At 44.2% G+C, this 14,588-nt stretch overlaps 2 protein-coding genes across 10 annotated transcripts in view; one reads left to right on the top strand and one right to left on the bottom strand.

Annotated features, from left to right (window-relative positions):
* The window catches only part of LOC110502784 (serine/threonine-protein kinase LMTK1), a 94,595-nt gene extending 88,047 nt beyond the window's left edge, over positions 1-6,548 (top strand). For 4 of the 5 annotated variants that reach the window (XM_036960478.1, XM_036960482.1, XM_036960483.1 and 1 more), the window contains 5 exons: positions 279-481; positions 970-4,733; positions 5,502-5,625; positions 5,835-6,068; positions 6,266-6,548. In XM_036960478.1, the coding sequence (XP_036816373.1) occupies positions 279-481; positions 970-4,733; positions 5,502-5,625; positions 5,835-6,068; positions 6,266-6,294 (4,354 nt within the window). In that variant the 3' untranslated portion in view covers positions 6,295-6,548. The remainder of the gene's footprint in view (positions 1-278; positions 482-969; positions 4,734-5,501; positions 5,626-5,834; positions 6,069-6,265) is intronic. The other variant, XM_036960479.1, reaches the window with a different exon arrangement.
* A 3,854-nt stretch (positions 6,549-10,402) lies between these two features.
* LOC110502783 (BAR/IMD domain containing adaptor protein 2) overlaps positions 10,403-14,588 on the bottom strand; it is a 157,332-nt gene continuing 153,146 nt past the window's right edge. For 4 of the 5 annotated variants that reach the window (XM_036960472.1, XM_036960473.1, XM_036960476.1 and 1 more), the window contains one exon: positions 10,403-11,380. In XM_036960472.1, the coding sequence (XP_036816367.1) occupies positions 11,281-11,380 (100 nt within the window). In that variant the 3' untranslated portion in view covers positions 10,403-11,280. Of the gene's footprint in view, positions 11,381-12,317; positions 12,371-14,588 lie in introns of all 5 variants that reach the window. The other variant, XM_036960475.1, reaches the window with a different exon arrangement.

The raw sequence follows: 14,588 nt of genomic DNA, 5'->3' as shown, positions 1-14,588 counted from the left end.
GACACACACAGAGACAAACACAGACAAACGTCATCCCACACATATTCTGCGTCCCAAATGGCACCCTATTTAGTGCCTAGGGCTCTGGTCAAACATTGTGCACTAAATAGAGAATAGTGTGGCATTTTGGACACAGACATAAAACGACTAATGTGTGATTTACTACTTCTGACTACAGCCGATAGATTCATTTGTGGTTCATTATATCTTCCTGTATCCCATGGTTGTTGTAATGGTTGTTGTGGTGTGTGTATGTGCGTGTGTTCTTGTGTCACCAGGTATGAGGTGATGCAGTTCTGCTGGCTCCAACCAGACCAGAGGCCCAATGCAGAGGAGGTCCACCTGTTACTCAGCTACCTGTGTGCCAAGGGGGCCAACGAGGCCGAGGAGGACTTTGAGAGGCGCTGGAACTCCCTGCGTCCCAACCCCAACGCTGGCCCCAACAACAGCCTCCACCATGGGGCAGGAGCCCTGGCCATTGGTACGTTTACGACACTTTTTATTGCTCCTGTCTACTTTGCCTTATGTTTTATTGTCTGCTTCTGTTTTAAAATAAAATACAAATCTGCACATTGCTCTTTTCAGGAAGATAAATATACTGTCCTCAAATGACCCAAATTAAGAAGAAATAGTGTGTGATTATAAATGTTTACTCATTACTCGGGGCGGCAGTAGCCTAGTGGTTAGAGCATTGGGCCAGTAACCGAAAAGTCGGTAGATCGAATCCCCGAGCTGACAAGATACAAATCTGTCGTTCTGCCCCTGAACAAGACAGTTAACCTATGGTTCCCCAGTAGGCTGTCATTGTAAATAAGAATTTAATCTTAACTGACTTGCCTAGTTAAATAAAGGTAAAATAATACTCACATACTCAGGGCCCACCAACCCTGCTTTAGTTGATTACAGTCTGCTGCTGTTTGACATTAAATTTTCTCTTAGGGGATTACCAAAGTACTTATCTGTCTACAGACCTCCCCTCCTCCTCCTTCCCCCTGCTGGAGCAGTTCTCTGGATGCGACGGCTACCACAGTGAGTCAGGAGATGATATACTGACCGTGACCGAGACCAGCCACGGCCTGAACTTCGAGTACAAGTGGGAGAAGGCTCGGGCGGGGGCGGAGCAGCCTTACCACCGTGCTGCCTTGTCCTCCAGCGGTACCCTGGGGGCCGTCAACTACCACCACCAGGACCTGTACTACCCCCCTGGGCCAGGGGGCATGGTGGGGGGCTGTGGTGGGGTGGCCTACTACGAGCCCAAGATGCTGCATGGTTCTGGGGTCGGGGTGGTGCCGGTGCTCAGCGCCTGTAGTCCTTCAGTGAGCGCTGAGTACTACGTCCGCATGGAGGAGCCTGGTGTGGACTGTCACATCAACATGGACCTGGACTACACCATGTGCTCCTACAGCCCAGACTACCAGGGCAGCAACAGGAGCTTCCTGACAGGCAGTGGCAGTGCAGACTCAGGGGAGTGTATTATGGGGATGGGTGCATGTCCCTCCCAGGCCCACTCCAAGCCTGTGGACTCGTACTGGTCGGCAGACATCCGTAAAGCTGGGGGTGGTGGAGCGTATGACTCGGACCCAGATGGAAGCCCGGCCATCTCCCTGACCATGGAACCCCTGCTGGGGCAAGTCTCTGACTCCAGCCCCCTGAGACCCTGGGAGGCTGGTCATTACGTCTCCTACAAGGACCGGGATGGGGGGTTCTACTACGAACACTCACCCCCTATGGGCATAGGCCACCACATGGGTCTGGGTCTGGACCATCACCAGCACTACCTGATGGGGCGGGAACACTCTCCCCCCGAGCCCCACCAGGAGAGCTGGGGGTCCCGGAGCCTGCGTCAGGCCCTGGGGGAACTGGAAAACCCTCTGGGGATATCTCCCTCCATCAGTACCCCTCCCCAGGGTGGTGGTCCTCCTTTTGGAGTAGGGGATCCCTACCTGGAGACGACCAAGGGACCAGGCTCCATCATTGGGGGGAGTAGCGTCACTGGGGGTTACTATGACATGATGGGTTCTCTGAGGAAAACCATGCCGACCATGCCAGGCCACACCCACTCAGTCAGCATCACCATGGCGTCGGAAGACTCGGACGAGGAAGAGGATATATTCTCAGAGAGGCAGAGAATCAACAGTAGTAACACCTGGCCCTCTAATCTCTCTAACCATTGCACTAACAACAACAGTCTAGGCCTGGGCCGTAGTAGACAGGCTGGCTGTAGGCAACAACAGGATGCCTATGTAGACTTTCTCTACACTATGCCCACTACCGACATAGAGGACTCGTGGCCTGAGGAGCACAACCTGACCTTCCGCTCCTCTGTCTCTGCTGCAGTTAAACCCATAGACTGCCTGGAGGCTACGGCGGCTTCGGCTAAAGACAGCAGCTGTCTATCCCTGGGGAAGCATCATACCCTGATACCCTCCGACGACGCCTACAACACCTACATCTATCTGTGCCATGAGAGGGAGGGGGAGAGGGAGGTGAAGCCGCCACCAATCGAGTGCTGCCACTCTCATTTCGTCGACCCCCTTACAGGCCTAGTGGTGCGAAACTACACCTGTGATGGCTACAGAGATCAGATTGTAGAGATACTCAACAACGAGGAAGAGAGTGTGAATCTGTCTCCAGCACCGGGAGGGCCTAGTGTGTCTAAATCAACCCTGACACACAACACTAACACAACCACAACCGTAACCAACCTTGACCACCCTGTTCAGTATGTTGACATCACTATGGACGATACCCTTTCCATAGACCACAAGCAAGAGGTTGTCACAGAAGACAAAGGGGTTCTCACGGATCCTAAACCAGAGGACATGACTATGGCTATGACTGCCCCACTTCCCTCAGTGAATGTGCCTGGCCTAGTCTGCTTGGTTGAGCCAGAGTCAGAGCTGAGCCATACGTTAGACAGCGGCCTGGACAGAGACCACTGCTCCAGCATCAGTCTAGTGGACATCTCCGACTGCTATACCGACGACGATGATGAAGACGATGACATTACTGACGTGACCTCAGGGATCTTTGCTGACGAGGCATCGGCCGGGGACCTTAACGCCTCCCCCTCCTTGGCCCATCCCCTCAAGTCCCTGCAGAAGCAGGTGGGAACACCCGATTCCATGACTTCCATGGATTCCATGGACCTGATGCCTTTAGCGGCCGGCTCCACCACAGAGCCATTCAGCCCTGCCTTCAGCTCCTCCCACCCATCTAGTTCCTCCCCCAAGGCAATGGATAGCGGGTACGACACAGAGAATAACGAGAGCCCAGAGTTTGTCCCCAAGGAGCCCCACAATGAGCCCCGGGACCCAAAGACATTCACCCAGCCACTTGGAGAGTCTGTCCTGGACACCAGCCTGGATGAAGAGGGGGAGGAGGGGGGAGAGGAGGCCGAGGTGGCTCCACCGGAGGATGAGGATGAACCTACCCTGGATGAAGATGTGACTCTAGCAGCCTCACAGACCACAGACAAAGAGAAGGAGCTGGCCCCCCTCAGTGAGAAGAACCCTTACAGGGACTCTGCCTACTTCTCTGACTATGAGAATGAGCGCCTTTCCAGGGATGATGAGGATGAGAAAGTGGGGGGTGATGAAAATGTAGGAGTGAAGGAGGGAGAAAAGGAGGAGAGCCTGACAAGGAAGAGGGAACTCAGCCCTCTTCGTATAGAGGAAGAGGAGGGAGAGGGGGAGATGAGCCTGACAGAGAAGAGGGAACTCAGCCCTCTTCATATAGAGGAAGAGGAGGAGGGAGAGGGGGAGGTGAGCCTGACAGAGAAGAGGGAACTCAGCCCTCTTCATATAGAGGAAGAGGAGGAGGAGGAGAGTCTGACAGAGAGGGAGCTCAGCCCTCTTCATATAGAGGAAGAGGAGGAGAGCCTGACAGAGAAGAGGGAACACAGCCCTCTTCATATAGAGGAAGAGGAGGAGGGAGATGAGACCTCAGCTCTTCTGGAGGAGAGTGAAGACCCAGAGATGGAGGGTTGCTTGACAGAAGAGTGCCACCATGATGAAGGGCTGGAGCTGGGGCTAGAATTGGCCTCTAATATCTCTGGAGAAGTAGAGGAAGGGTCAGAGGGATGGCCTGCCCAGGAGGAGCCCTCTTCCCTGGGAGACTGGGCAGCAGAGGTGGTGGGGGCTATGGAAGAAGCCCTGGGGGAACTCAAGAGGAGCAGCAGTACTGAAACCAACTCTGGTACCAAGGAGGAAGAGGAAGGAGAGCGAAGAGACATGGAGGACTCATCTGAAGCCTTAGAATTAGCAGATGTCCTACAAGAAGCATCTTGCGAAAGGTCAGAGAGCATTGACAAGGACGATGATGATGAAGAGAACGGACCTCCCGCACGACGTCAACGCTTCTCCTCCTCCTCCCCTCCCTCCATTCCTCCATCACCTCTCCCCCCGATGACTCCCCCTCCGGTCCGGGTGTCGCTCACAGACGGGGGGGAGGCGGATGAGGAGGACGGAGATGGTGACTCGGATGACAGTGAGTCAGATGAGGAGCTGAGGTGTTACAGTGTTCAAGAGGAGCAGAGTGGAGGGGAGGAGAGCGAGGAGGAGAACCATGTGGTACCCATCGTGGTCAGCGACTGTAGCGATGCTCATAACCTACGTAGTCTACTGAAGGTGCCCACCACGCTCACCTCCGAGTCGCTCGCTGATGACCTGCTGGGACGAAAGAAGAAGGTGGTGTCCTTCTTTGATGATGTCACTGTTTACTTGTTTGACCAGGTGAGTAGTCAATCACAGATGAAGGAAAACAAGATAACGGAAAGGGTAGTTTCTGCATCATGCTAGTTCACAAGTTCATAGTCATTTTCTGCTTTTTTCATTCTATCTAAGTCACATGGTATAAGACAAATAAGATATTTTTTTGTGCCTTGAATTAAACTAGAAATACTACTATAGACACTGAACAAAAATATAAATGCAACATGTAAAGTGTTGGTCCCATGTTTAATGAGCTGAAAGTAAAATAATCCCATAAAGTTTCCATACGTACAAAAACTGTATTTCTCTCAAATTTTGTGAACAAATTTGTTTACATCCCTGTTAGGGAGCATTTCTCCTTTGCCAAGATACTCCATCCACCTGACAGATGTGTCATATTAAGAAGCTGATTAAACAGCATGATTATTACACAGGTGCACCTTGTGCTGGGGACAATGAAAGGCCACTTTAAAATGTGCAGTTTTGTCGTGTGGGAAAAATCATTCTGATTGACTCGGCCTGGCTCCCTGCTGGTTGGGGCTGGGTGCCTAGTGGGTGGGCCTATGCCCTCCATGGTCCACCCATGGCTGCACCCCTGCCCAGTCATGTGAAATCCATAGATTAGAGCCTAATGCATTTATTTAAATTGATTTATTTCCTTATATGAACTGTAACTCTGTAAAATCTTAGACATTTTTGCATGTTGTGTTTAAATATTTGTTCAGTATATTTTTGTTTAAAATGCACAATAACCATAGTTCTAACCTTTTGACTACTGTCCGTTTCCAGCAGAGCCCAACTAAAGAGCTGGCTGAGCATGGTTTCTCTCCAGAAGCTGAGACCAGCGGACAGGGTTCAGAGAGCAAACAACCAACCTCTGATGACTCCTCAGATGGAAACATCTCAGAAGAGAGTAAGTACACTAGTCCAGAGTCCACTACTTACATTGAAACATTGATTGAAGTCAATCGGCATTTCATTTCATAATCAATCTCAAATCTATGATTTTAAATGTGTAAAATATAAGAGGCTGTTTCCAAACTGCTCCCTTTCTCTTCCTCTCTCCATACCTACTTTCCTCCCTCCCTCCCTCTCTCTACCTTCCTCCCTCTTTCACTTCAGGTGCAGGGTATGAGTGGGAGGATGACTTCCCCTTGTTGCCCCTCCCGACTTCCTCATCCAAGATGGCTGCCTCCTCCTCAGCCTCAACCCCCTCCACACCCAGCCTGCCCGCCACCTCCAAGGCCCCGGAGCCCAAACCAGCGGTGCAGTACTCCCGCTTCACCGTTTCCCCTAGCCATGTGTCTCGCTTCTCCATCACACACGTCTCCGACTCCGACATAGACTCTGGTCCAGGTGAGTGATGTTTCATTAGAAACATGTCTGAGGAGAACTTATTGTATGGATTTTACAAAGTGAATAATGAATAAGTTGTAACTATCTGCCTCTCTCTCTCTCTCTCTCTCTCTCTCTCGCACTTTCTCTCGCCCTCTCCCTCTGTCACTCTCCCTCTGTCTCTCTCTTTCTCTCTCTCTCTCTCTCCATCTCTTCAGGGAGCAGTGAGGATGGGGACAGAGAGTAGACAGCCACCCAGGAGCTGCACCACATAAACTTATCGTGACTTTTATGTAGAGCTTTTTGGACATCAGGTTTCTGAAAAGACAGTGCCTCTTATTGTTTATGGTGTGGAAGAAGAGGGGAAAAGAGAATCAACTCTTATGAGAATATATAAAATAATATATGATAATATAGTTGAAATTGGAAGTTTACATACACCTCAGCCAAATACATTTAAACTCAGCTTTTCACAATTCCTTACATTTAATCCTAGTAAAAATTCCCTGTCTTAGGTCAGTTAGGATCACCACTTTATTTTACGAATGTGAAATGTCAGAATAATACAAGAGAGAATGATTTATTTTGGCTTTTATTTCTTTCATCAAATTCCCAGTGGGTCAGAAGTTTACATACACTCAATTAGTATTTGGTAGCATTGCCTTTAAATTGTTTCACTTGGGTCAAACGTTTTGGGTAGCCTTCCACAAGCTTCCTACATTAAGTTGGGTGGATTTTGGCCCATTCCTCCTGACAGGGCTGGTGTAACTGTATCAAGTTTGTAGGCCTCCTTGGTCACACATGCTTTTTCAGTTCTGCCCACAAGTTTTCTATAGGATTGAGGTCAGGGCTTTGTGATAACCACTCCAATACCTTGACTTTGTTGTCCTTAAGCCATTTTGCCACATCTTTGGAAGTAGGCTTGGGGTCATTGTCCATTTGGAAGACCCATTTGCGACCAAGCTTTAATTTCCTGACTGGTTTCTTGAGATGTTGCTTCAATATATCCACATAATTTTCCTCCCTGATGATGTCATCTATTTTGTGAAGTGCACCAGTCCCTCCTGCAGCAAATTACACCCCGAACATGATGCTGCCACCCCCGTGCTTCACAGTTGGGATGGTGTTCTTCGGCTTGCAAGGAAGTGGTTCTGTTCATCACAAAGCCCTGACCTCAATCCTATAGAAAATTTGTGGGCAGAACTGGAAAAGCATGTGCGAGCATGGAGGCCTACAAACCTGACTCAGTTACACCAGCTCTGTCAGGAGGAATGAGGCAATATTCACCCAACGTATTGTGGGAAGCTTGTGAAAGGCTAACTGAAATGTTTGACCCAGGTTAAACAATTTAAAGGCAATGCTACCAAATACTAATTGAGTGTATGTAAACTACTGACACACTGGGAATGTGATGAAAGAAATAAAAGCTGAAATAAATCATTCTCTACAATTTTTCTGATTTATTCACATTCTTAAAATAAAGTGGTGATCCTAACTAACCTAAGACAGGGAATTTTTACTAGGATTAAGTCAGGAATTGTGACAAAAACTTAGTTTAAATGTATTTGGCTAAGGTGTATGTATACTTCCTACTTCAATTGTAAATACACAGAGTAATATATGTTACAAAGAACTTATATGCAGGTAAAGACTTTTATGTTGCGTTCAACATGTTTTTTGAGCGACAACACAAATCTATGGACGAACTTTGTAACGTTGTTTGCCACCATAGTCATCACTCATTTACAGTATGTTATGGAGAGCAAAAAACATGGGTATCTAAACAGAACACACCGTGTACCCCACTCATAGGAGGAGGGAGTGAAAAAATGGAGGAAAGGACAGAATCCAGGCTTTTCACTGAAGGATCGGTGTTGGAAAGTGACCAACAACATATCTTTGAGACATTGCTTCACCTGTCCTCTTCAAATATAAATGAAATGGCACATGTAATATAATAACGTTACATGTTTCCAAACACTTTTACATCCATTGAAGAGAATAATGGGACACCTAAGTGTATGTGAAGGAATGGAGCTATTGAACAAGGCGGAAAGTTGTTGCCTTGAAATGACTGTATTAGCAGAGATGATCAATGCTGCATTTAGTGACTCCAGAGTTTCCTATAAGGAGTAGGACCACCACTGTATTGTACTGTATGTATCGCCCTTATGATTCCCTCCAATCAGAATTCCAGAGTCACTATTCCTCTCCCTCTGTCTGTGTGGGTCACTATTCCCCTCCCTCTGAATGCCTGGGGTGTAATCATTAGTGCACACCGTAGCAAACAGTTGCAAAACGTTTTGCGACGGAAAACAAATTCAGGTATGTCCTTCCCCTGTTGGTTCCGTTTGCTTCCGTTTTGGTTCTAGTGATTCCACCTCTGCTTTTACATACATCCCTGGACCTAAGCTATTGTGAGAATCCATCAAGTCAGTTTTGAGGCAATATCATTCAGATGACTTTTAATAAATGCTGTACGTATTTTTTAGGATCTTGGATCCACGTGCTTTGCAGCAGATAGTGTGGGTAAATCACAGCATATTGTGAGCATTTTACATATTGGCTTGTGTGTTGAGCTTCACGTCATCACATGCTGTGTAATAGGTCTCCTTGTCTTGAGGTGAAGATTCTTTGTTAAATTATCAAAGAACTTGTACATTTCCGATTCTGAAAATCGGACTGCAGTATAAGAACTGCAAGCTTACAAATACACAGATAAACTTACAGATACAGTAGCATATCATTTTTATAGAACACCTTTGATGAAATTATCACTTTTAAGAAATATGAAACCTAAAAATGAAACTTAAAGAATGGAAGAACAAACAAATTATTTTCAAGTTGCTCAAGTGGCTTCGGTAACATGTTGAAGATTAAATAATCCAATTACTATTGGAAGACCACAGGACTGAGTACTTGTTCAGTGTTAACATATTGTTTATGTTCAGCTGTGTGGTGGTCAAGGGTTTGGTGATGCTACATGGGTTTGTCGTTATGTAATGTTTCACGGTTGTGTTCATGATTTTAACAATGGAAGGTGCATTTGGAATTTATGGACCTTACTTTGCTATGTACAGTATGTGAAAATGTATGTGCTATAGAAAGGAAGACGGGTGGTTGTGGGTGTAACATAGAAAGCATTCCGTACAATCAGGCTGGTAAGATAATGCAGTATTACATCAGTATCACTGCAGCATGGTCGCAGGTATGTTTGTGCAGTCTTGCCTACCTCAATCACCATAGGTTGGCAAGACAGTACAAACAGATCTGGGACCAGGCTAATGTCACTGTAGGCTTTAGCTTCAAAGAACCAGGGTGCCAATTTAGTTCACATAGATATAGAATTACATACAGTAGATTCTATTTCTATGGTTCACAGATCCACTCTAGTCTACATGCAGTCAGTGTGTTTTGTTCTGTTTGTTTGCCTTTCTAGAGCTTTAATATTGTTCACTAGTATAGTGTCTATAGATCTATCTAGACCGCCGTCTGTGTATGTACTATTTTTATATATCAAAAAAAGAAAGAACATATCAAGAAATGACCTGGAAGTGGGAGATAAAAGGAGATGTCTTTGTTTTATTGTTGCCAAAGAGATATATTTAATGAAGTCATGAGGAAAACAGGAACAGGAATATATATTTGATCTATAATGTTTTAACCCTACAGATGTAGGATCTTAATTTGAGACAGTTTGCTACAGCAGGAAAATAATCCTGCAGCAACAGGAAATGAGATTATTGTGGGTTATAATTCATGGACATTTTTTTAGGGCTTGATACAATTTTCAAAGAGGAAATTACAAACTTCCAAAGGCTTTTTAAACATCAAATACTCTACAATTTTGAAACGCCCTGCATTGTAGGAAAGTTCTCCTGCAACAGGGTGATCAAATTAAGATCCTACATCTGTATAGCGAGACGATAGCCTGGGTACCAGTCTGTTTGTGTCATCATGCCACTGTAATGATGACACAAACCAACTGGTACCCAGGCTAGTGAGACAAAGGGGGTATTGTGATAAGGAGCAACATTTGGTAATGCGCTGGTTGTGATTTAAACGAGCAGGACTAGTTTAGGCATGCTGTCAGTAAATGTGCCCCACCCACACTCACTTACTGGTCACATGGTTACTTTCTGTACCTTATTATGAAATATAAATAAAATCTGTTTTACACAAGGATGTGGGTCTCATGTATTACATAGCCTGGTCCCAAATCTGTTTGTGCTCTCTAGCCAACTCATAATGCTCACTTTAAAAAATGATAATGTAAAAACATGAAGCAAAGAGAGTATAAAAGGAGACGTGCTTTTCAAGAGTTTCTCATAAACACAGTAGAAACGCACAGGTAATATCTGGAATATACTCTGCAATATCACTTTATTTTCTCTAGTAAATTCAGTGTTTTTTCTATAAATTTACAGACAAATGAAACGGGATGAGAAGCAAATACATTTATAAAATAGTACGAAATACAACAACTCCTTTGTATTGTTATGTATTAATGTCATACTATACAGTTGATATATGCATGAATGCTTAATATTATTGTTTTTCTGTCATTTAAAATATGAGAATAACAGTGAAAAGCATTTGAATGCTATAACTTACAGTATTGTGCATAACATTGACCTTTTCTTTCTCCATCTCTCCTAATCTAGTGTGTGGCTCAGACTCATGTAGAAATGTGTTTCTACAAGCCGCCATGCCCTGTGCTCTTTATAGTCTCCCTGATACAGGCCCTTTAACATATACTGTATAACATAGTTTACTTTGTGACAAATGTATTGCTCACACAAACAAATTCAAAGAAATTCCTCCAAATCTTACAAATCGCTAATAGTAAGAAGTAAAATACGACTAGATCATAGAACTAGACACCCACAATAAGATAGATCAAACAATTACATTTTCTTAAGCATATTCATACATTATTAACAAGTAACAGATTCAGTTATAATTTACTGCATACAGTTTATTACTGTTTTCAAATGCTTTAATTGTATTGAAGAGGCAGTCCAAGGCTAGGTGTGCTTGAATGCTATGGATAGTTCAGTCTGTGCTAAAACTTGTGCAGCACATGGTCTACACTACTTGTGAAAGATTAGTCCTGTGTGTGCTTGGATTTGTCCAACAAAATCAGGGTTCTTCTTCCAATTGGCTGGCTAAATGTAGCTGTGCTTTACAGCAACCAATCAGAGGCAAGGATAATAGGAAGTAGAGCATGGAGCTAATAGAGGATTGGAGGAGGAGACTGGTCATCGACAGAGATGAGAGGCCTGGGTTGGTCCTCAGTGGCCTGGGCTGGTTCCTCCTGAAGCAGAGGGACACTGTACAGACAAGAGGGAGGGAAGATGGATAGGTGGAAGGAAGGGAGGAAGGAAAACAGGAGGAAGGGATAGGGACAGAATGGATGAAGAACGGGAGGAGAGGTGGAGGGAACCAAATGATCCATTAGTTATTAAGACTAAACATTACGGAGTTCAGAGTAGAGAAGTTTGGCGAGTGAGTTTGGAGCTGCCTCTGAATGAAGATGGAGTAAGGGTGAAATAAGGCTTTGTGTGCAAGGCAAGTGTCATGCAACAAAACCATCAACAGAGAATTAAGATTCTGTTAAGGCTCTAGTCAGTCTGTATCACTGAAGCTTTAGAAATGCGCGATAGAAATGTAAAGGTAATTTCTGATTGAGCCGACATAAGGTTTACCGTGAATGCAGTCTCCGCTAACGCAGTAACATTGTCTTGAAATGTAAATACGCTGTAATGCTGAACTTGCGCGATACATATTGAATAGAGCCCTAAATTAATATTTTCAGAATGTATATTATTATCTGGGTGGAATGCACAACCAATGCCCATCCCTGATTGGTTGGCGAGACACCGAATGAAATCACTTCAATGATGACAAATACCCACTGTTTTCTGCCAAGTGACATCACTCCTAAGTGAGACAATCTGACGTAAGACAATAAAATAATGTCAACTGTTCAAGAGATAGTGGGGACTTCCAAAATGACACCCCATTCCCTAAATAGTGTGCTGGCTCTGCAAAAGAATTATACACTATATAGGGAATAGGGTGCAATTTCAGACAAAGGCATAGAATGGGGGAATAGGCTAGGACCCTCCTCATGAAACCAGATGATGACAGGGAGGTGCACTAAGATAGTGGAAGGGAAAGATAGCAAGGCACATAGAAGGGAGAAGAAGCTGGTGAATGGCTGATATTTAGGCTGAATGGTGGCATGGGAATCATCTTGTCACTTACGAGGGGTCCGTTTGACTCAAAAGCGGGCAAACTGTTCACTCAAAAGTCCCAAACTGAAAAGGTAAACAGTCCCATGGTGTGAACATTCATGTTCATTTAAAACATTGGGTAAATCATTTAACTTACTTTTCAACACACTGTCTAACTTCTTAATAAACTAACCATAGCCACAGTGTTCAAATAATAATGACATATTTATAACATATTTACATTTGTTTGAACTTATACTTTACATAAACAATGAATCATTTAAAGACAGCAAAACATATGTTTTCACATAAGTACACTGTAAGTTACTGTAAGAAAAGCTACAGAATGTTATTGTAAATTCCAAATAAACTGGTTTAACAGTACATTCATGTAAAGAGATGCAGTTAAGAACTGTTAAACCAAAGTTTCTTTGGAATTTACGGTAACATACTGTGTTTTTTCATACAGTAACTTACAGGCTGCCAGTAAGTTACTGTAAAAACAACAGGACTTTTTTTTACCGTGTATGTTTAGTTTGACATATTTTGACAAAACCGCAACTGATGTTAATAACACTAAAGTTAATAATCTTAGGCTATTATACCATTCACCAAAGCCTGTTACTCCCCAAAATGCAATTTGTTCAGTACAACAAAACAAAAGAACCAACATAAAAAAGTTACACGCAAAAAGAGAGGAGCGAGGCAAGCAAGCAAGCAGGCACACACAAATAAACAGGCATATGACACGTACACAAACATTCCACCAATCAAATGTCCACAGAGTACTGTAAATACAGACAACAGTTAAATGGCACGATACCCAGTCACAGGTAAAGTTAATCTGCAGTAAGGAAAAATACCTGTTTGGGAGCAGCAGGAGGAGCTGGCCGGCTAGGGTATAGCGGTGGATCGGGGGTTGTTTGGATAGTTCCGCTAACACTTTGTTTGGATAGTCTCCATACAGATGTTCAGTAAATATTCAAACTGTTTAACAAACTATCTACTAACCCTAGTTCCACCCACAAACCCTAACCCTCACAATCTGCTATAAAACAACAAAGATGCAGTTTGAGCATCTATAGACTCGAGCTGACAAGGTACAAAAAAATCTGTCGTTCTGCCCCTGAACAGGCAGTTAACCCACTGTTCCCAGGCCGTCATTGAAAATAAGAATTTGTTCTTAACTGACTTGCCTGGTTAAATAAAGGTAAAATAAAAAAAATAAAAATAAATATAGACCATCGATAGGGGACTATCTAAATAAAATGGGACCTACTGTACTGTACTAGAAAGGGCAGTGGGCAGACCACAATCCTGACAATAACATTGAGATAGAAGGCGACAGCAAATGTGTAAAGTAAGGTGGAGTGAAGCACTGCATGCATGAGGTAGTGGGAGAGGAAGCTAAGTTGACGACTACTACTAGATTTGAACACAAACTAATTTGTTGGTTACAATTTGGTTATTGTGGTAACACTTTACTTGACACACAGCATCATAACACGTTATGACACGGTCATAGCCATGTCACAATTAAGTGATAATGCCTGAGAAGCAGGTGTTTGGAGGATATATTGGCACAGGTGTTGTTAGGCCCGAGATGAAGTCGAGGTCTGGCGAAACGTTCCAATATATCCTCCAAACACCAACTTTGAAAAATTCAAATAATGAATAATAATATTTTCATTCAATTGCTATTTTGATGAATGTATTCACTATTTAATTATTCCACAAGATATAGTCCCTACACAAATCGTTCATTCTATCGGTTCGGTTGCTAGAGATGCGACCCAGTCGTTCAGTCTTTTTGTTCTGTATCTATGGACGTGACCCAGTCGTTCAGTCTTTTTGTTCTGTATCTATGGACGCGACCCAGTCATTCAGTCTTTTTGTTCTGTATCTATGGACGAGACCTAGTCGTTCAGTCTTTTTGTTCTGTATCTATGGACTCGACCCAGTCGTTCAGTCTTTTTGTTCTGTATCTATGGACTCGACCCAGTCGTTCAGTCTTTTTGTTCTGTATCTATGGACTCGACCCAGTCGTTCAGTCTTTTTGTTCTGTATCTATGGACTCGACCCAGTCGTCCAGTCTTTTTGTTCTGTATCTATGGACTCGACCCAGTCGTTCAGTCTTTTTGTTCTGTATCTATGGACTCGACCCAGTCGTTCAGTCTTTTTGTTCTGTATCTATGGACGCGACCCAGTCATTCAGTCTTTTTGTTCTGTATCTATGGACTCGACCCAGTCGTCCAGTCTTTTTGTTCTGTATCTATGGTGACCCAGTCGTTCAGTCTTTTTG

This window comes from Oncorhynchus mykiss, chromosome 23 (assembly GCF_013265735.2).
Source record: "Oncorhynchus mykiss isolate Arlee chromosome 23, USDA_OmykA_1.1, whole genome shotgun sequence".
Lineage (NCBI taxonomy): Eukaryota > Metazoa > Chordata > Actinopteri > Salmoniformes > Salmonidae > Oncorhynchus > Oncorhynchus mykiss.
This window is presented reverse-complemented; position numbering and strand designations above follow the sequence as displayed.